At 45.9% G+C, this 23,424-nt stretch overlaps 1 protein-coding gene and 1 long non-coding RNA gene across 2 annotated transcripts in view; both read right to left on the bottom strand.

Moving 5' to 3' along the window:
* The window catches only part of LOC138489642 (uncharacterized), a 418,884-nt gene that overhangs the window by 289,245 nt on the left and 106,215 nt on the right, over positions 1-23,424 (bottom strand). The window lies entirely within an intron of this gene.
* Positions 9,487-13,524, bottom strand: LOC138488082 (claudin-3-like). Its single transcript, XM_069614827.1, has one exon. The coding sequence runs from the start codon at positions 13,251-13,253 to the stop codon at positions 12,609-12,611; it is 645 nt and encodes a 214-aa protein (XP_069470928.1). The 5' UTR covers positions 13,254-13,524; the 3' UTR covers positions 9,487-12,608.

Genomic DNA, 23,424 nt, shown 5'->3' with positions numbered 1-23,424 from the left:
TGTCCTAGTATTTGCCCATTGCATATCTCCCTCTGAATCCCTGGTAGATATTCTGGAATCCGCTATGGATTTTGTGGTTCTAACCCTGATTCATCCTAGGAGATGCAGATCCTAATATCCTGTTTCATTAGAACCTTGTAGTTCTTAACCAGTTGCTGTCTCAGGAGGTTCATAATCAGTTAGGGGCTGGCCCCCCTAAAATGCTGGGTCTGATTTAGATGGACACTCTGGCAATCATCTTTCGCCACAATTTGGCAAGTTTAGTCTGCAAGCCCCCCACACCCCCTGGGCATAATTCTTCGTCTTACACCAAATGATATTCAGGATGCTTAGCTGGTCCGGATTTGGTGTACTATTCGTCCTACTCTGTGGCACGCAGCGAACAAGTTCCACAGTTGACCCTGTGACTTTGCCACACCTGCCAGTTCCAGCAGCAATCTACCCTCAACCTTGATCCCTCCCTAGAGCTCTGGCAGTGCTGCCACCTCTCCATCTTCTCGCCTGATCTTTCTATCATGGTGCAACATTGCTGGCTGCCCTCTATTCTCCACACTGATCTTTCCAATGTGCGCTGGCAGGGCTGTCCCCCCAGGGGCCCAGATTACCAGGAGAACTCCACTCAGTGGGACTCATCACACCACAGAGGAATCATTTCTAGAGTTAAGCAGTCATTCTTAGAAACCGGCGCCCCCTCTGGTGAGTGGCGACCACCAGCGATGATCTCATTCAAGCCTCACAGCACTGGCCCAAGACAAATTTTACCCAGATACCAGAAACGCCCGGCCACAGAAGCCTCACGGTGGGAAACTTTGAACCGGTGACTGGAGCAAGGAAAGTTAATGTTCTGCTACTAGTACTTGCAATGCAGCACGTGATTATGTCCCGCCATTCCTTAAGAATGGGGCGCGTGACCGCACGTGGGCGTAAACAGCCACCCATACCATACTCACCAAAAGACATTTCACTGCTGCCCGAAACCCCACCCTTTGTGAAGCTGATATACCCACAATAGGAGCATCCTGAAAGCAGGAGGGGGTGAGGGCCTTCACGCTCTAGCCGCTAACTTACAGTATGGCTAGCTGACGGGACGAGTCCCACTGTGCACGAATTGTGAGTGCCTTTTGTTGGCGACAGTTGGTAATCTTTCCATTGTTAGGCAATAAAACGCCCAAAGTGAAAGACACACAAGCAGGTGGCACATTTTATGACCGAGATTGGACTTTAAACTGTGAGAGAAGGTCGAGAACGTTATTGCAAAAGAATGAGTTAACCCTTCCGAGGCCTAGTCGAAGGACCATATTCTGAACCTCTGCATTCACCCAAGGTGGGTCTAATTAAGTCCTTGCTAGGGCTGGCAGAGGTTTTTTGTGAGACTGTGGACAGGCAATATGGTGATGCGCACTTACTAATGTTTGTACTGGCCCGCCACCACTAACAGGAGACCCAGTCAAGTATCCCTATCAGTTTATACATGGAGGAACCTGAATTTGGTTTAGTTTGACAACACAAAGGAAAACAAAGCCATGTTTCTCTATGAAGAATATTTTTTTCTGACCCAATTTTGTATTATATGCATATATATATATATATATATATATATTTGCACAGAGTTTCATTTTAAAAGGGAGACTTTAAAGTAACTTTAGATTAAAACTCCATGTACATGACAAATCTGCAAAGGATTGGACTAAAGATTGTTCATGAGAGCAGGGGTGCGTCATTAAGTCCCCAGCTACTCTCTCTCTTTGTTTGTTTTGTTTGTTTGTTTTATTATTTGTAATGCGCACCAGACCCCGGGGTATCAGGGCGCAACAGTTACAAGAATATGCGAAGCTTAGTTACAGTGTTACAGAGAATGAAATACAGTTACATAGAGTGAAAAAAAGTGCATACATGGCTCGATGCAGACTAGTGGAGCTAAGGGGGTTACACATATGACACACAATATATGAATTTGCATTTTTTGCAACGGATCAGGAGTAGGTAGTGCTAGGTTACACCTTGGTTGCAGTGGCCTAGGGTCACAGGGTGGAAGATTATACCGCCAGGTTTACAGGTCAGAGGATGTGAGCCATCTGATAGTGTTTGATCTGAAGTTCAGGTAGGATTGGTCTTCTTCGTCTGCTATTTTCAGGTCCTACTCCACACAGGATATATTTGCTTAAGAAGGGTGGAGAGCCATGCCATTACACTCCTCCCCCCACCGATCTGGTGCCCGTCAACCAATTGAGCTAGGAGATCCAGGGCACGGGGTTCTGGCCTGGCTGTGAGGGCAACACGCGAGCCGAGCCCGGAAAATGGACACCTGGTGGAAAGGAGGGCTATTGGAAAGCATAGGCCATGGTGCACGCAGGGCAGAGGCACGGGACAGCACTGTTCTTTTTAGATGATGTGGCCGAGGAGAGCCAGGGGAGAGGGAAGGGGATACTGGGGCAGGTAGGGGAGGGACATCGCTGGTGTTTGCTGGATGGCGCGAGGGAGTGGGGTTAGGGAACATAAAAGAGGATGGCAGCGCTGGTTGGAGGGTAGGGCTAGGGCAAGAGATTTTTGGATGAAGGGGTGCTTTGGGAGCTGGTGGCTCACTGGGGCAGGAAGGGCGGCCAGTGCTGGAGGAAAGGCACTTGCTTTGTGAAGCAGCAACTTGCTTCAAATTCACCTCCCCAGTCCGTTTGTCTCTCTCAGCCGACCCTGGCGCTCTACCTCTACCAGTAAGTGAAGTGCTCATGTTCTGCCGCAGCCAATCAATGAGTGGCAGGGGGGTGAGGCGGAAATTATTGTTTAAAAACAATAATTGTGGAAAAAGCAGGTATCGTGTGTTACTTGGTTGGCCACTGACCTGAAAGGAAGGTAAGAGAGAGCCCTAGTTTTAACCAGTGCCTGGGCAGGCACGAGCCCTGCCAGGCTCACCCAGCTCTATGAGTCATAACTACAAAGTAACTTAGAGGCAGAAAATACCTTTGTATGGAGACAAAAATAAGTGACAAAAAATCCTGTTTGCACAAGGCTTCTTAAAGGTTTGCGGGGCACAGGCATATTTGGGGTCCAAGTATTTCAGTGCGCCACCCCCTCATTCCAACCACAACCCATAGCTTGATCTCTTCCCATTGCGGCGATCAAAATAAGCATCGGGCGTCTCTAACAGTCTCCTGTCTCCCTTTATCTGGGCTAGATGGGGAATAATAAACAAATGGTATTTGAAAGGCAACATTATCCGTCCATAGCTGGGTATTTGCCTTCTAGCGTAGGTAGAAGACCCACTGCAACAATAGCAGCTATGGCGAGGGTGTAGCACCTGTAGGACACAGGTAAGTATCCATATGAAAAAGGGGCACAGTCACCAGAACAGAAACAGAGCTTAAATGTATAGCCTCGCACAATGTACAAGTGCTCAAGCAGGGGCGTAGGAGGCAGATTGGGAGAAGCGAGGAGGGACACATACCATACCGCCGGCAGCGGATACAGAACTTACCAGGAATGTGCATGGACCCTAACATAGACTGGGATTAGATGAGGGCCATGGTTTTCAAGTGGTGTTGCCATGAGTGAGCCAGGAAACAAATGACTTTGTGGTGTGCAATATCCGAATGGCCAGTAAATAATATATAAAGAACACTTGTGTCTGTCAAGCCATGAGGTTGGCTTGTTTGAAGAGCTTATCCTGAGTATGTTAGGGACTGCAAACGTTTACATGACTGGGAACTGAACATGTTGACTGATTGGACATAATGAGATTGAATGTTTTGCCCAGGATCACACACTTCAGTTAAATGCTGAAGCTGGGATTTAAGCTCATTATACAATGTTGGCACCTGACTACATTGTTTCCCAGTTGTTTTCCTACAGCAGCGTGAAATTATTGTCTATGTATATGGTTTAAATGCACCCAAGAAAAGGAAATGTGTGATAAGTTAACTTGCTTATAGTCATTGACAAAGATTTGCAGATTGCTACTCATGAGATGAAGAACATTTCAAGTTCTAGAAAAATTCAAAGAGTTTGAATGAAATGAGATCAACAGAAGCCTTTGACATTTGGTCAACTCTCTCCTGTCTATGACCCAATCTACTAAAATGGCCCAAATGATAACAAAGATCAAGCAATGGGCTAAAGAATGCCACCAGAATGTGACAAATCAAGCTTTTCAATGAAGATAGCCCTGTACTGTACAATCAGTTAAGATGGTCTGTCCAGGATCACAATATCGTCATATGGCAAAGCTGGGATTTGCGCCTCAGCATGTTGGTTTCACTGTCCTAATTTAACAACTTAACCACCAGCACTAACACATTATGCTCTTCATTGGGGATGGTAAATTGACCTGCACCATGATGATGCTATATTTGTTTTATAACTAGTGCTGTTTTGTATGTACGTTGTTTTATTGCACAATAAGTGTTACTATTATCAGTGTTTATACATAAAAAATATTGACCAATGAAAGAGGAAAGGCTGGATTGGTCTTGTAAGGTTTGGGTAAGATGATAGGGCATGTTAACACAGATCTTTGCAACAGGTACTACCTTCACCGAGCTATCTTCTTAACCCTAGAGGTACCCAAGCTTATTAAAATGCGTTTCAACTTTGATTATTGTATTTCATCAATGTATTCTCCATAAAAAAATTAAAATGCTACACAAGTTGGGCTATAGTAAATGTACAAACTGGGTGTATTGCAGTGAACATGGAATGCGTTATACGATCAATTGATCAGGTCCAAGCGTTGATCATATCCTTCAACCCTGCAGCAGAGCTGAAGGCAGCAAAGCATTGATCTTAGCAGGCAAAGTTCAGCTGAGAGGGACAGGGTGGGAGCTGCCTGCAAGCAGGCTCCTTTCATAGCCCGCCAGTCCCTCCCTACCAAAGTCCTCCTTGAGGGTTCTGCGCCAATGGAGGGCATTGAGGTGCTAATGGGCCGAGGGAGTTGCGAACATCTGCCAGATGACACCATCAATCCAGCGACGATTCCCTGAAACATCCGTGCTGAAAACTACACATACATAGAGAAGTATGTGTTGACGAGTTTTTGCATATAGCTGCCAACGTTATTGCACTATCCAATTCCAAGTCTTTCATAAACAAAAACTAGTAATAAAACCGGCTCCTGCCCAAAAAATCCAAACTCGAAATGTCAAGAAAATTACTCCATTGGACCTGAGTGAATCAATGACTCTAGTGATGGAAAATACTTCAGATGGGGATGATCCTGAAACTTTAGTAAAAACATATAAATTGTGCACAAATCAAATGCTGGATCAGGTGGCTCCATCTAGAACCTCTGTTCTTAGAGAAAAGACCCAATACAATGACTAGTTCACTCAGGGCTGGACTGGGAACTAAAAGAGGCCCTGGAAAGAATTACTGGGGACCAAAATAGGCCCTGGAAATAAAGTTCAAAGTGGCCCCATATGACACATTTTCAGCAAGCCCAATGCTTTTCCAGTGAGAAAATTTGGAAATACCACAGAAAAGAGGCCCAGGGTGCAGAGGCCCACCGGGAAATCTCCAGAGTTCCCTAAAGGCCAGTCCACCCCCGAGTTCACTATCAAATTAAAGGAATTAAAGAAAGCCAAAAGACAAGCTGAACACCTTTGGCATAATATAAATAAAGATGAACATAAACTAGCTTGGAAAGAATACAAGAAAACCTACAAATGTGCAATATTAATAATAAAGAAAAAGTTCTTTGAGGAGCAAATAACAAATACAAAAAATGGAAGCAAGCAATTATTTAGCATTCTGAAGAAACATCGAAAACCCACGTCAACAAAAATGCCATTTGGCTCCTTCGACGGAGGATTGCATTAGAGTTCAAAAGATGTTGGCTGACAAAGTCTCAAATGCTCGTGATAAGATCAGATTGTCTTCTCCCGACGATTCGCTGGATGTTCACACACACACACACTCTAAAGGAAAATCTAGAGGAGGAAGAAGCAGTCTTTCTTTTTAGAAACATAAACCTAGTTGAACTGATGGATTCTATGAATTGTATGCACCCGGTCTTCTGTCTAGGAAATAGCTTCCCTTCCAAGCTTATTCTTGATGTTTGGTCCATTCCTTGTCCGATTTGTCAATGCTTCCTTCCAGCATAATAAAGTACCTAAAAGCATTACAAAAGTAAATGTGACCCTCCTGTTAAAAAAATAGACAAAAGTCCCAAAGGCAGCGCCGATCTATGTCCACTTACTAACACCCCATTCTTACGAAAAGTACAGGACATGGTGGCTACCAGACCATTGCAAAAAAATGTGGAACTAAATCAAATCCTCCACCCTAGACAATCTGCTTTTAGAACACAACACAGCACTGAAAGTGCATTACTAGACGCACAACCAAACATGCTAGATCTAATTGATTCCAGTAGATGTGGTTTATTGGTCATATTGGACCTATCAGCAGCCTTTGATTTATTAAATCATGATATCCTAGTAGCCATGTGGACAAACCCTGTTTTTTAAGTAAATGATTCACCTTCTACTATCAATTAGACCTGTTCTTGCAGCTTGTGCCATGTCTCAAGAAAGGGAGCGTGCCCCGCTCTCCAGCCCTTTTGTGGCCACCTATGTGTGATACCTTCTACCAATCATGACTTCTCCAAACACGCTTAGCACGCTAGTTTATTAGGCCCTTGCTCTTAAAGGAAAATGTAACCCAGATTTCCCAGCATGCATTGTGTCATATGCTAAAAAGACAGGAATGGCTAAAGATGTGGCCTCGGGTACCTTTAGGCTTCTCTAGTGGGAGGATAGACTCCATTTTCAGTCATGAGTGGGGTTTTGCTGCAGTCTCCTTTCTATTTCCATGCTTTCTGCACTGGCATTTCTTCACTTGGCCTCCAACCTTCTTCTCACTATGAGGGATGTGTTTTCCTACTGCTTAATGAAAGTTTCACGTCCCTCGTGCAGAAGTGGGTGAGGTGTCGCTCAGCCCCTCCTCGCGCAAGGCCCTTTGCTTACTCCAATCCAGGATTCCCTGGAAGTTTGGGGATGGTATTTCTGATTCCTGTTCTCTTATGTTGTATTGATGACGCCCAATGCCAGCGCTTTATTTGACCTCTTAGTGTTGGGAGCTCTCTTACATAGGCGTCCCTGGGGGCACGCATTTTTTAATGAAGAATGGCAAATGCGATAGGATTCAGAGGCTACTTGGATAACATCTTAGCTGCAGTCACTGGGCAACATAGGTAGCTTTCTCCTTTAGGGTGTGGATCCCTGATTGCGCACAAATTACCAACAGCGCATTTCACATCCATGACTTTAAAGCCAATAACACTTCTTCTGCATCCGAACCGACACTAGGCACAGCCTCATTTAAGATTTAGAGCCAAACTGAAAACTATAAACAGCTCTGTTGGAGCAAAGTGAGACTCCTAAGAAGGGAGCAGATGCCACCTCTCCACCCCTATACCCCGCCCCTCTGTTCTGTTACATGGGCGGACGTAATGAAGAGAGGTCATGTGATGCAATTGTCATAGGTTACCTGTTGTGAGCACTGAGTGAACACTTTACGCAGAACATTGTAGCTCCATGTTAAAGTTTTGATATGTGTGTTGTACTGAAGTGCAATTCAGGGTCATCTTTAAGGAACCTAAAGAAAGGGGCAATTGGGGGTGATTACAAACAGTTAATTCCTTTTGTCAGGTATTTGTTCATTAAGTGGTTTAAAGCTGGAGCAAGAAACAATGATAAAATCTGTTCAATCAAAAATACACAATACAGCAGTTTTTATGACCAATTGATCATGGAGTTTGGGCGCATTTTTTTAACCATTTTACACGTTACCTTTTCAGGGTTATTTAAAACTTGATGAAAACCTTTTATTTTCTTTAACCTACTGTGAACTTGCATAATGTGTTCTTACAAACAACCTGGTAAAATATATGTTTACCTAGAGGCCTCATTACAAGTTTGACGGTGTGGTAAAAAAGTGGGGATAATTCCGTTAGTGCCACTTTTTGGTGGTAACAGAAGTACTGTCACGGTTACTGCACCGCCAAATTCTGAGTTTGACATTGAAGTGGCGTATATACCTTCCGCATGAGGATGGAGGTAAACCCACCCCTTTAAGGCCAAAGGTTGGTGGATTTACCGCGCTGTATTACTGAGCACGGAAAATCCACCACAGATCCTCATGAAATCGTAGAGTCCTAGGGGGCCCAGAAATGGGGGTTCACTGCACCCTACCATCACTTGCAATCCTTTAGTAATGCCACGGGACCCACTATTAGTAACAGGAAGCGAGAATGTTGGTCAGTCAGTGGATTTACTGCCGATGTGCCAGGGGCGACTGGCCTATAGGGAACTCTGGAGGTATCCCGGTAGGCTTCAGAACCCTAGGCCTCTTTTGTGTGGTAATGTATTTTATTTCCACATTTTGGGATAGGAAAATGGTTGGGCTTGCTGAAAATGTGTAATGTGGGGCCACCTTGAACATTATTTCCACGGCCTCTTGTGTTTCCCAGTCCACCCCCGTTTGCCACCAAACTCAATTTGATGCCCTTAAACAAATTGACTCGTATTTGTTTATGCCCCCCCCGTCTCCCTTGTTTTATTTTTCCCCCCTGCCACATTGTTTTCTAGAGCCGCCGCTGCTGGCTTGGTTCATTTTTACAGTGTCTTCTGCTGGTTGGTATTTCCAACAGAAGTGTTCTCTGCTGTAGTCATTGCGGCGATGCCCTTTGAGTTTATTAGCCGAGTGGCATCTGCTGGCTGTGGTTTTCCAATGGTAGCCACACAAGGGAGCTGGATCTTGAGCCCTCGATCATCACACACCTGCATGAGTAGGCGCGTTGGTGGGAATGTGGGTGCGCTTGCGCGCAAAGTGTGGTGACGCGCTATACATTGATTAGAAAAGTCTTACTCTGTAGGTGCAGTTGGGTCTTGTCGTTTCCCCCAATACCTGTCTGTGCATGGACTTGGGATCTGTGTTGGAAGTCGTGTCATGCGCTCTTTATTCGTGTGTGTGTGTTTGTGTCTGTGTGTGTATGTGTGTGTGTTATTAGGGCGGTGAAGTCAAATACGGTAAGTACCTTCTCCAATGCAGAGAGTTTGTAGATACTGCTGGCTTCCTCTGTTCTGTCTTCTGTGCACGAGGCAGGCGGATGTGCCCTGAAAGCCTGACTTGTTGGGAGCAGAGGGTGCAGTTCTTGAGTGGATGTTGCCGGTTATGGTGGGAGTTGGGGAGGTCTGATGGAGTCTGGAAGAGTTGCAGTGTTTTTGCTGGCGGTGGTCTAAGCTCCAATTGGGATTCTCTGAGCGTGTGTGCATTTTCTATGTAAAGGGCGAGGTGTGCAGTGTTTGCTGATATGACCCGTGAGGTGTCCGAGAGTCTGGTGTGCACGCTGGGCAGTGCGTGTGAGTGATGCGTGTTGCATGCAAATGTAGACGTGTGCTGTGTGTTGGTGTCTGTGAGGTGTCAAGTTTCTGAACCTCGAATGCCAGGGGATAAGCCACTCAGAGACACTGAAGCGCAACAAAAGAGTAGCCTTACTGAAAGCAATGACTTTTATTGAAAAGTTTACCTTAATACAAGCATCGCAGCATGTGCAGACATTAAAACTAACACACATATCAAGAAACAACAGTGCTAGCCTTCGTTCCGCTTTGAGGCCATAGCAATGATAGTTAGGCACTATACAAATGACACATAAAATATATTTTTAAAAAAACATGCATGCATCCAGCACTGGGGTGAATAGTATTCGGAAAACTCCAGGGTGGTGGGCGAGGTGTGGGGCGCGTAAGTGGTTTATGCTGCCCCCTGGAGAATATTCGCATTGGGGATTTAGGAGGCGGGGGGCGGTGGGTCACAGTACTGGGAAACGTTGTGTCTGCTTGATTCCTTTTCTCTTTGGAGATTTGAGGGGGTGTATGGGTGACTGGGGGGTCACAGTACTGAGAAACGCTGTGTCTGCCTGATTCCCTTGCTCCTTCTTTGCCTCGTGCATAGCCCCCACCCTCATCCCTTGCCTCCTCACCCCATCATTCAGGTTCCCCTTTTAATTTCTCATCACCCTCCCTGCGTCCTTCATCACCCTCGCTGCGTCCTTCATCGCCCTCGCTGCGTCCTTCATCACCCTCTCCCCGACCTTTTAATTCCTCCGTGCACCCTCTATCGCCCCAACTAGCCTTGAACCGTCATACTCCCTCCATCGCTGCTCTCTGACCACTCGTCAGTGCCCGCCCCCTGTCCGTGCCCTACCTCTATTCCTTAGTACCATCTCTGAAACCCCAGTGCCCCTCTTCATACCTGTGCCGTCTGTGGCCTCTGCGTGACCCCGGGCCCCCCGGTGCCCACTTTTCCTCTCTAGCTCAGCGCCATGTCTCTGGCTCTTCGTGTCCCCCTCGCTCCTCCTAGCTACATGTCTTGGTGCCGTTTCTCCAGCTCTCCTGGTTGTCACCCCTTTACTCCTCGGTGCCCACTCCCCAACCCCTGCGTGTGCCACCGCTCTCCCATATCCAGCCTTCGCCAATCTCCATAGACGCCCCTCCTCCCCCCGGTCACCCACTTTATATCTGTGTTGTCAAGGTCGCCCCCCGCCCCTTTACTCTTAATGCCGACCTTGACATCAGCACCCCAGAAGACAGCCCAGTCCCCGCCTTCACCTGCTCCAGGTGCTGCCCCCTCCCCGGTCCCGTGGTGACTTCTTTACACTACAGACGAGCAACGCGCAACGCCTTCTGCGAGCCGTTACTACAGGTGCTCATGGGGGGAGGGGCAGAGGGGCATGAGACGCCGGTGCACGAGACTTCAGTGGAGAGAAAATAGCACAAGTCTCAATTTCAAAATAGTATTCACTTTTAAAAGAACACGGATCCTGCACAACGTCCACGAAATGTTAGAAATACACAAAAAACACAGGAATGCATGGTTACATCGTAATAAAAGGCTTCTCCTCACCTCTGTGCCGCCCTGCCTCACGAGTGGCAAGGAAGCAATGGAGGCTGGTGCACACATGAACCCTTCACTTCAAAATAGATCAGGCCCCGGCCCCTTACATAAGGGCCGCACCCCTCACAAGAGTGCAAGGACTGCCCCCGGCGCGTGGGCAGTGCATGCCAACTCAGTTCCAGACAGCACAGCGCCTAATCCGGGTGGGGTCGGTGGATGCACACACTGTCACACACTGATTCCACTCAATTCTTTGGAAATGAGGTAACTAGGTCGGCTGGCTTGCCCATGGGTTGAAATGTGTCAGGCGGCTTGCGACTGACTCTGGCCCAGCCCTAATGGACTTTTCAGGGGAGCCTCCCTGGGGAGAGAGATAGCTCCATATCGCCTTAAACTCGGACCCCACCACCCACAACCTGCATTAAACCAATGAAGCAACTACAGGGACCCTTTGCATTGGCTGAGCAGTGTGCCTGGAAGATACCTGAGTGTACTTCTAGGCGCCCACTTAGTGTGCTTCTGCAGACGAAGGATAGCTTATTACCCCCTGGACTAGGAATCTAAGGGAGGAAACGCCTGCGCCCTCTCCTCAGTGCCGCCACACGCTCGCAGCGCGCTAACTGATAGGGTGTGGCCGAGGAAGGACTGTAGAACAGTCACCCACATCCTGGATCCGGTCATGGTAGGGTGCGGTGGGAGCAAAGAAAGGGGTGTGGAAGAAGGCACATGAGCAGGCGAACACTCCTTCCACATGTAGCTTCAATATGTTGGGTTAAGGGGCCATTTGGTTCAGAGCGAGTGCTTCACAAATGGTCTCACTCAGTCACTGACCCCATTCTCCACTGAGCAATGGTGGCTTGCAAACACCCCACATTCCAGACCTACCTCCACATGGTCTCGATCTCCCTGTCCCCATCTCTTGATGATGCCAACCCAACATTTTTGACCCACAACCACTTGCTCATTAACCAAATGCATGTCTTTGAATACGTTTCTACTTTTGCCCATATTCCTGGGGGGCATCCACCGCCCACTCCCCCTTAACCAAAGTCCTAGTTTTGCATTCTTGTCCTTTTAACCCCCATCTTCTTGACCTTCTACTTCATGGTCTTCAGGCAGTGATGTTAGCCTGTCTTCCTGCACTGTTGGGGGTCAACACTCGTCTGGCAGGTTAGCGCCACTCTGAGCTGCTGTTTGCCGTTCTACTATCCATACTGACCATCTGGAGTACTTTTTTTCTCTTTTCACATTAGTACTCCTCCAGTAACTTCCTGTTTGCTTCATCAGTTGGTAATGTCTAAATGAAAATGAAGTTAAAGTCTTTGCTGTAGCCCCGCTCTGATAAAAGGTTGAACAACTGCAAAATATCCTTTGCAACGGTTGAGCTGCGGCTGCACTGAAGCGATGAAGATCTCCTGGACTCTGACTTCATGGCTGAAAAGATCAAAGGACATTGAGTCAAGTGATAAAAAATAAGTCTATGCAGCGGCTCTGCCGCAGAGTCACCTGTGCCACCAGGGCACAGCCATTTCCCTCATTAAGAAATCCACTCCTTCCCTAACTCCCATGGCAACTCCGACATGGTGGCCTATGTCACTCCTCCAAAAGGAGTAGTCGCAATGAAATGTAGACGGTGTCCAAGTCTCATTGTCCTGCTAGAGTCCCCATATGGCGCTCTGAATTCCCTTAGATGCCGAGCTCGGGGTAAGCTATGCCATCGATTAGACGTAGTCCTTGCGGTCGTAGATTGGTCCTGTGGATTTGGCTGCTGAGTAGGCCACCCTTGATGCTGGATACTTCTCCTGTTTGGGAGGGCAGTTGCAGCAGAGCAAGGCCCCACCAATCAACAGAAGAGCTGCTGCGGCCCAACCAATATAGAGCGAGGCTCCAAGTTCCCTCTTCTGAGCCTCAGCCACCAGTGGATTGTAGAAGTCCCGGATGATGGTGTTGGCTGACCAGGACACAGGAATAAGGACCAGGATCCCGGCTACGATGAACATGACCCCAGAGACGATCATGATCTTGGCCTTGGAAGACTCGTCTTCTACGCAGTTGGTGCACTTGGCGCCGATGATAGAGATCATAAGGCCCAGGACAGCCATCAAGATGGAGATGATGACCAGGGCTCGGGCCGCCTGCAGGTCCTGTGGCAGCGCCAGCATGGAGTCGTAGACCTTGCACTGCATCTGCCCTGTGCTCTGCACCACACAGTTCATCCACATGCCCTCCCAGATGGTTTGGGCAGTGACAATGCTTTGGCCAATGAAGGCCGTCACCCGCCACATGGGCATCGCGCAGCAAGCAATGACGCCCACCCAGCCAATCACCGACAGGGCGATTCCAGCGATCTCCAGTCCCATGGACATGGTGGCAGGTCTGTTGTGCAGGTGCTGTTAGCCGGTGGGAGTCTTGTTATGGACCTTGACTTTCTGATGGGTACTCTTGACAGTCACAAAGCTGTGCCGCTGGCTGGCGTATTGTTGGCAGGTGCGAAGCTGGCTGGTGTGATGATGGCTGCCACAATCCTGGAGAGTATCTGGCTAGCAAGTGCGATGCTGCCAGGTCTGGGCTTGCATTAAGCTCCTCTGCTCGTTATAACGGATCTGCAGGGATATCCGTGTCTTATAGCAGAGAGTCGGCGAGGGTTGGGCTTGGATGATCTCACTGCGATCTATCCCCTCGGGGAGGGCAACGAGAGTTCCAAACACCACGCCCCTCGCCTCGAGGGACATTGAACCCTGGGCGAAGGCTGCGCCAACCAGAGCTTCCAGTGCGCATTAGCCACGCAGCATGGAGGGAGAGAATCCCTGCCCCGCCCTGTGCTCGGAATCGGGATTTCAATGAGGAACTGGGCGTGGGATGATGGGGGAGGGGTGAAACTGCGAAACAGAGTCGCAGTCGCTCGATACCTGCGCTGTGTTTGTTTGTGGTCGGTTTCTTTCTTAGACCAGGAACACAAAGTCATTTGGAGTCGCGCAGGGTAGGGCGCAAACTCTCCAGCCGTGAAGAGGATTTCATTCTGTTCCTCTTATGTCAATCCCTTTGGCAGCCTCGGGCTAGGGTTAACGCTCAACTCCCACTTATTTGGAAGGTGTCACCTCATTTGGTCTCTCCAGAGGGGGAGGAAAGGGAGGCAGGAGTTGGCCACGACAATGTGGTGTTTTGTGTAAGCACGTCGATACACCAAAAATGCCTAGGGTAGCTTAAGGGGCAGCAGGTACCGGTGAATCACCATAGGTGCCATTCCAAGACATTCACCCTTGGAACATCACAGGAAGTGATGTCATATGGCCCCTTGCCCTGGTGACATCGCCGGAAGGGAAATTGTGCAACAGTTACAGAAAACTACAATAAGAGAATGATTAATACAATTACAAGAAGTAATCACGTGGAGAAAAAGCTTTTTCGTTATGTCAAAAATGTCTTTATTCGGCATAAAGCTATAGATGAATATTAACTAAATACATTCAAAACAACAGAGAAAAAGAGACAATGCAATATAGTAATAACATGCCTAAAAGCATTAAAAAACCAAGTTCATATAATAAAATAAAATAAAAAGTACATAAACGTTGGGATGGTTAATAAAATAAACATATTACAACATCAGCCCCAATGCAGATAATAGCACCATTAGGAGTCACTCACAACCCCTTGCAGGGAGGGACATTCAATGTTGCAAAGAAAACAAAAATAGGAGTTATCAAGAAATCTAGGGTATTTTAGTTTGTAGCTATATATTTATTAACTATGGTTAAGGGATATCCCACTGTGTATTAGCTACAGTCATGATATGACAGGAGCACACCCAGCAGAACCATCACAGTCCACGAGCACTGCTTTCTAATGAGAGTATTGCCTCATATGGCCAGTCCCTGGAACATGACATGTGCTAAAGCCTCACAACAGTTATAGCCATAATACCCTGAATAATGCCTCATGTGCCAGGCGCGTCTGTGGAATGCTAAGTGCAACCGCTTATACCCTATAGTGGCAGGATAAGCCTCCTACACCATGTATGGTTATCACAGGGAAGCTACTGCCTCACAAGCTCAAGTGCTGTTATGTTATGTCAGGTACAGTCACAAATAGTAGATTCATGATTCGGGTTGTGTGTTTTTTATAGTGCCAAGTTAGCTGAAACACTTTTGGTAATCTGATTTTGAACAATTAGGGAAAATAGGCCTGAGAGTTAGTGATTTGCCAAGGATCACACATGTTGGTCAAGTGTGTATTATATGATATGATATTTTATTTGTAGCGCGCCCATACACAAGTGTTTCAAAGCGCGAGGAGGGAAGAGGGGACAAGGGGGGACAAGACAGCGATCTTACTAGGCCCAGTGACAGTGAGATTGCACAAGTGCAGGGGAGAGTAAGGGAGAAAAGTGCCAAGGGAAGGGGAGGAGGAGAAGTGCAAGACATAGGATCATAACACAGGAAACAATAAGTGCGGCCACCAGGTGGCAGTGCAGGATAAGTGCAGAAGGACAAGTGATGAATAGTGCAGGTAGGGGGACAGTAGGGTTACAGATCCAGCCCCAAGTGCAGGGTTGCCAGGAGGCAGTGCAGGTGTGCAGCTGGGAGGCCAGGGACCTAGACCCGTTATTCAGAGGGTAGCCAGGTAACCAGTGCAGTAACAGATAGGAGATCAGCAGGGAAGAGCAAGAGAGAAGGCAGAAGCAAAGAGGAAAGTCTTGAGCTGCTTCCGGAACCAAAACGTCTGACCCTCAAGGAGTTGGAGGTGGAGGAGCAAAGGGCTCGAATAGGAAGATACGACAGAAGAGAAAGCTGGAGATATTTTGGTCCCAGGACCAGAAGGCCTTGTGGACAATGCAGAGGCTCTTGAATTTGATCCTTGCACCCACTGGGAGCCAATGGAGAGATTTCAGTGCTGGAGAGATATGATCCCAGGGCTTGAGGACAAGGACAAGTCTCGCAGTCCTGTTCTGGATGAGTTTCAGAGGGCGGAGAGTAGAGGCAGGCAGATTTAAAAAGAGGCTATTACAATAGTCAAGCCTAGAGAGAAGCAGGGCTCTAGAGACAATGAGCTTCTGGGGGAAGGAGAGGAGAGGGAGAATACCCCTGAGGAGGAGCAGTTGGAAGTTTGATTTCTTAGAGAGACCGGAGTTGTGAGGAGAGAAGGAGAGAGTGGAGTAAAAGATAACCCCAAGGTTCTTAGCCTCGCAGGTGGGAGCAGGGGGAGGATTGGACCAAGGATTGGTTATCACCTATCTAATGTGCAAAATGTTATCATAAGCAACATAAGTTTGCCGGTTTACCATAAAAAGTTAGGGTGCAAAATGTCATTATAAGCAACATAAGTTTGCCGGTTTACCATAAAAGTTAGGTTTTGTTTTCCCTCAGAACAATGTATAAGTAACTTTGCTTCTACTCCTTTGCCTATTCAAAAGGTTTTTTGTGTAATCAATATCTGGTACATAGACAACAAAATGCATTGAATTTTGTCTGAAAAACCGTTTCACTACAACTGCATTACCATTTGTTTATGTCTATATTGGATGAATTATAATCCAACCACACTTTGTTAAAAGACTGTAGAAACAATACAACAGCTTTATGTCCTTTTCTCGTGGTTTGAATATTAGAAACCATCAGTCTTTCATGAATAGGTTATATGTAAATTCTATTTGATTGTCAACATCTTTTTCATTGTTTTTCATTTCTTATTTTATAACCAATGTTGAGTTTTGATATGGGTATAACTGGTTCAAATATTGTCTCTATTCCTTGATTATACCAAAAACAATGCTCTTCTCTTGTATATCTAAATTGTTCATTCATAAAACATGTAAATAAATACATGTCCTTTGAATTAAGGGGTTCATAACAGCTTCTCTGCTTCATTCAAACATATACTGTTATCTCTTCAAATTGCAAATTCAGTTTTCAATTTCTACATGCTGGAAAAAGGTGATTATTTGTGACACCTCTACAGTTCCCAGTAAATAATCAAACATTCTATAACTTAAGAATGGTTTAATCATTCCGGCGGGTACCAACTCTCTAGTTACATATGGGAGCAGGGGGAGGGCCAAGGGAGGCCGGCCAGAGAGTGAAGGGAATAGGAGGGTGCTGGTGTGCCAATGCAGATGGTCTCTGTCTTGCTGGCCTTAAGGCAAAGATCATTGGAGAAGCCGGGACTTATGCCTATTTCACTTTCTCCAATGCACTCAGTAGGCAACATTTCCTACTATTAATTTTACACTAACATACTAAGATTTTTTCACTATGTTCTTTCATGAGTAGACCTAGTTGTCTATGTTTAATAAAGCAGATATGTGAAACACCAAACCACATTATAAATGAATCTGAAAATATAAAAGAAATCTTTATCAAAACCTGCTGGGTAAAGCAAGTAGGATTTATTGCGATGGGATGGAGGACGGTCACAATAACTAGCCCTAATCACATAATTCACTGAGCTATCCACATCAGTTTCTGCATACTGTATAAAAAAAGTGAATTTCAAAAAGGTACAAAAGTACATAGAAATAACTGCTTTGCGCATTAACAACAAAGTGTCACACACAAGCCATAAAACATCACAATTATGCAAACTGAAAAGACACATGAATCCCTGTCCTAGATGTGGCTCCAAGGACTAGGGACATGGTGTGAGAAAACCTAGGTTATCCATCCTAAAATAAATCCAGAGCAGGTGGCAAAACTAAGCAAGGCCCTGGTGGATGAAACTGGAAAAACAAAAACTCCTGCATTCGCTGTCCCCCAGTCCAAACCCAAATCACCTTGAAACAACACCACCATCACCCACAAAGCCATTTACAAACAAACCCTGTGGGGTGCCATTGGCTCCCATCACTGGTGTGCCATGGGCTCACTCACTGGATACACACACTGGGGTACCATTCGATCGGGCACTAGCAGCCATCACAGGGGTGCCATGGGCTTGCACACTATGTACAATCACTGGGGTGACATGGAATCAGTACCAGATCTCCTTGCCGGGTAATATGGTATCAGGGTCCAGCTCCCATCCCTGGGGTATGATGGGATTGGACACCAGCTTCCCACACAGGGTGACATGGGAACGCACATTTGCAACATTCACTGGGGAACCATGGTATTGGCACTAGCTCTCCTCACTGTGGTACATTGAGGTCGGGCACTATGTAACGTTTTTTTGAGAGGCCACGCTCAGCTCTGGGAGTTCTTTTCCTCCCCAGCCCAGGTGTCACCCAACAAATGGTTTAATGTCAGTTCTTTATTCAGCCCTATTTCAGATTTATATAATTCCCCTGTGATCCCTCCCCCTGAGCTAGCAATGAGCCAAGAACCAGGGCGATGTACAGGAAATATATTTGCATTTATTTGAATGATAAATAATCACTAAAACTACACACACCACCTTCTTTGTGGCTCACAATAAAATGGTTTACATAAATAAGTCACACAAGTTGATTGGGAGAAAACATACATCACAGTACTTCACTTTATCCCGATTTCAATTCTAGAAATAACCAAATCTAGTCAATGAACAAAAATTTACAGATGCAGTGCTATGCAATTTTGATTTTGCTGTGCGCTTGGAAGGCTAGCAGATGGGTTTACAGATTTGTACAAATGCATATGGCAATTATTATTTCATCCACACTTTTGCTTTGAAATAAACCCAGGGTGATTTCGCAATTTTTGATTACAGACACCCCTCCACTAAAATACTTGTGTTGGGGAAGCTGGACAGAAACATTTGGGGTGCTTTGAGAATTTTGGATTTCAGACCCCCCTGTCCACTTAAAGGCCTGTGTTGAGGGAAGCTGGAAGTTTAGGGATTTTTTTAGTTTTGGTTTAGGGACAATGGCACCCCTCTTCCTAAAAGAAGTGATGGTTAACTGGAAAAATAGGATTACCCAATTACATTAAAGTCTACAGTTTTCAGCACACACTGGGAATGAACTTTGTCAATTTCGAATTTTAACAAAAATCAGTTGTGGTGTTCTGCCAAGGGGAATTCATTAAACAAATAATTGTTGTTAAAGAGGCTAATGATCTACGCAGTTTTGCCCCCCGGCCCACCCACTATAAAGGGAAAGCATTGAAGGAAAGCAGATTTCCCACCCTTTGGTTTCAAAGGGCCCAATTCAAAGTTCAGGAAAGCCAGCTGCATTTCAGGACCCTCCTGGAGGACAGGGCAGGTGTCTGCTCATTCCACTCTCAGAGATGGCCCCAGCTCTTCACCACAGGGCCTAGTCAGCTTTTGTAGGCCTCCCCTGATGCAATGCTCAGCAATCTCCTGTGGTGTTTCCTTGTGGCTGTCGGATGGTAATTTTCAGCAGCCCTGTCCCCTCTCTTGAGTGCATCCACTTTTTATACCAGTGATGACACCATCAAGATTTCAATTTTGTGCAGTGCCCTGAAAGAATTCCTGCAACCAGCATTGGACAGTTACCCTTCACTCTCCACCCAAATCCAATCTATATCTAAGGATTGGTTTAGGTGTCTGGTGCAGACATAAGGCCATTCCCATTTGAAATCCCTTTTTGTTTTCATGTCAACTTTTGCCAAAAATCTAGTTATGTGCCCAAAAACTTTGTGATTTACTTGTAACTGCCATAATGTATATATTTTCCGATTCAGCTAATCTTGGGGAATTTAATAAAAACAACAGCTGAGTCCACACCATGTTACATGGCCATTTGGCAAATTCCCGCCATTTTCACAAAAAAGCATAATAGTTAGGAACATGTAATTTACTCCCCGCATTCCTCATTTTACCCTCTACCAGCACACCAATTCTCAAATTCAGGACATGTTCAGCGCAGCCAGGAGCACCTTTTAGCTGGCCATTACAATTCCCTAAGTCTAAGGTGGATCAATTTCCTTTCAACAAAATTGTCAAAAAATGATCTAAAATGACACAAAAATGAAGGCAGTATGATTTATGGGTGCTGAGAAAAAGGTCTAAATGATAATTGTCCTTTTACATTAATAGGACATTTTCATGTTATGCAAATTGTAGCTCTCTGGTCTCCAGGCCTTTTGCCACTCTGGGACAGCCTCTGACCAGAGTATGGTTTTTTATTAGTCTCTTTGTTGTTTGAAGTGTAAGTGTCAGATTGTAAATATTTGGGATGCACCAGCCCAAAAGAGATCCCCCACTACAGATACAGAGCTATGCCGGCCCTGTGATGTCACAGGGCCCTACAGACATTTAGCATCCTGTCCTCTTATGTGAAGGGGAACACCATTTTGATCTGAAAAGCTTCTATTTTCTGGTATTTTTTCTAGAGTTCGGCCTTGATTGCAGCCCCTGTTTCACATCTCCTCCCTACTTTCCAGTCATGCACTGGCCATGCCATTTCCCTGAAAAAAAATGAGCTTTCAGAGACACCAAGTCTGGGGTTCGTTTGTTTTCAACAACTCTTAGCAGGCCACACTTTATTGCAGTTGTAAACAGCTGGGATGCAAGCCAGGCTTTCAGTGGGGGAAGCCATTTGTGCAGTCTGCCCAACAACAAGCCAAAAGGGTCTGCCTAAGGCCTAAATTAAATCTTCAATGCATCCATGCAACAAAGTTGTTCTTTTCACTTGTTGTCTTTATTTTGCGTGTGAAGCGTGTGAAGCATAATATACGTTACATCTTGTTTAACACAAACAAAGTATTTTCCGGAACATCTTAAAGTCCGCAGGGGAATTTTTTCATTTCTTGCTTTCAAACTGCATATAAACATGTACAGCCATTTTCGTGTCAGTATTTGCAAAGAGGCATTTGAATTTATTCAACTACCATGAATTGAAAGGCTTCTTTTCCTTGTTTAATGACGGATAGGCCTTTTCACATTGCACTCCCTTGTGTTACTTGCAGAACCCCCACAGTCAGCCTTAATGGGCCATTTTCAGTGTGAAGGTTCTTTTCTGAAGTGTGGCAGGTCATTTTCTCCAGTGGGCCCTTCAGTTCCGTTGGCTTGGGGCCTTTGATTACACCCCACATGCCCCACCTGTTCTTCCATGATTCTTTCATGGGGAAGAGGAGGGAAGAGTGCGGTTCCCCTTTTTTTTTCTTCTCATATTTTTCCTTCTGTTGGAGCCCATCCAGCTCAATTTCCTTCATTAGGCAATGAGCACTGCAGTCTTCCCTTCGGCCTGAAACTATGAAACTGTGTCAGAACAGAGCAGGTTTCTGCTATATGTTCCTCCACAGTTGAGCTCTTGATCAGAACATCATCCACATAGGCTAGATTTTCCCTTATGCCCAAGTCCGGCATGACCTTATGTAGAAAGATGTTGAACTCATTGCTGGCGTTGATTTATCCAAACGGGATTCAGGTCCATGGTTACTGCGGCCCCCTCAAGGTAAAGGCAAACCTGTACTGGTCTTCCCTACTCATGGGTACTGTCTCGTAGCTGCTGGTCAGGTCAATGGGGGTGTTCCTTGAATCTGTGCCAGCCCTTGATCAATATAGGGAAGTGACCATCTTGACATGTGGACCTGTTTGCTCAACTCCCTCGGGTCTGCACATAGTCTCCATTGGCCGCTTGCTTTGAGTATCCCCAGTACCAGGTTGTTGAAGGTACTGTGTATCGGACTAATTATACCATGGGATTCTAAGTTCTTAATAATCTCTTTGAGTGATGCAATGGATGCAAAATGTAACCGGTATTGTTTCCTAAATACTGGAGCCATCTCGGGGTCCGTGGGTGTGGTGGTTGAAGGAATAGGGGTGCATCCACAGTCCTATGAGTCCACTGAAAAGATATCTTGGAGTTCCAGGAAGGCCTGTTTTAGCTTTTGCCTTTGCTCCTCGGTCACACAGGTGTAAGCAAGATTGACCCTTTCCTCGACCATCTGCTTGAAACCTGGAAAGACCTCGGGCTTGGCAATTTCAGCGGTATCCTCCAGTTGGGTGGAGAGATCTCTTTTGATGGTGTTGACCTGGACAGTAGGTTCCTGGGATTCGAGCTAGTGGTCCTTGACTCTGAGCACTACCTCCTCCATCCTGATGTCACAGGCCACCTCTTCTACCTCGTAGGGGAAGAAAGAGTACACCATGAAATTCCACCCATGACTAGTAAAAATCTTTTCTGGAGGAATACTGTTGCTGATGTTGAAACAGTCGTTTGGGATTGGTCCCATGATTTCATTACCCAAATCAATAGAATAATGTTGGGCATCAACCGCCATTCCAATAAAGGTGTCTGTGCCCAAAGTGATACTTCGAGGGTCGCTGTTTTCCACCAATATTCAAATTTTGTTGTGTTCTAGGTCTACTAGTGGTGTCAGATTTAAAAACAAACCTTGTTATTGGAGATGGGAATTTAAATGTATAAAGGCATCCTGATGTTTGAGGTTCTGTCCTCGCTTTGTTTTTAATGGGAATAATAAATTGACGCACCTGTCCCGGGATGATGACCCCTTCCTGCACTTGAACATCAACCACAGAAGGCAGCAACTGAACTGACCGGAATGCTTTTTCAGTGTTGCCAGAGCCCATGGGGTTACCCCCAGTCGGCACCAGGCTTTATTATTAATTCGGTCCAAATTGATTGCAAATCGGTTGAGAATGCCAGTGCCCAGATGAAAGGCAGAAGGGACATCTCTCAACAATTATGCTCTTTGCTTTTGTTGCCAATGGAAATATTTAGCATACACCTGCTAGTCAGGAGATGTATGGGGTTTGGAGTTTCCAGACCTACTTCCCATTTGCTAATCAAATGTGGGCATGGTCTGATCTTTTGGGAGTTTTCTGAATGATCCTTTGCTGATGAAACTCCTTCCATTATTCAGGCATATTCTTGCGAGCAACAGCTCCTCCCCCTCATTTAACTGTATAGGGAAAAACAACTGTTTCCCCTTTTTCTGAATGTCCGTCAGACTTTGAGCAGGTTCTTCCTTGTCTGGTTTCACGGGACTCAAGGTTTCTTCTGATTTTGGACTGGCATATCATTTTAGATTGTACTCTTCGAGTGTGGATTGCCACTTTAAACTGGGAGGAATATTCGTTTGAAAGAATGAGAAGGGATGCCATCACCAGTTTCTTTCTCCTACGGAGATGACAGTGATGTCTGGGACCTGGTTATTCTTGAAATGAAATTCTACTTTCTCAGTTTGTCAATCAATCAAATGACAGGTACAATTCATGCTTACATAATTGGTACTCATTTTTAACTTTATAGGTCAGTTACTCTGCGTCCAGAGGACCTTGTTTACACAGTCAACCAGAGGTGATAACCTCCTCAGGAGATAGTTCCCCATTAAACAACCCCAGTAAACAAGGGGTGCCCTCTGTAGTCATGACTATCACTGGGTGTTTTGATCTATGTTTTCCAATTTCCAGATCTGCAGTCCCTTCAACGGAAATGTCATTCCCGTCCAAATGTTGGAGTTGTCTGGTAAGTGGTGTGAGGGGAATTTGGTGACCCTCCCCACGTCTTGTGTTTAGTTGGTCAAAGGCCTTTTGAACAGGAGGGTTGCTTGGGATCCAGTATCCATCAGAGCTAATAATTCACACTGACCCTGCACCTTGACGAGTGCATAGAATCTGTCATCTTTCTCCTAC

The sequence above is a fragment of the Ambystoma mexicanum genome, chromosome 9 (assembly GCF_040938575.1).
Source record: "Ambystoma mexicanum isolate Mex_15411 chromosome 9, UKY_AmexF1_1, whole genome shotgun sequence".
Lineage (NCBI taxonomy): Eukaryota > Metazoa > Chordata > Amphibia > Caudata > Ambystomatidae > Ambystoma > Ambystoma mexicanum.
Note: the sequence above shows the minus strand (reverse complement) of the source record. Positions and strands in the feature narration are given on the sequence as shown.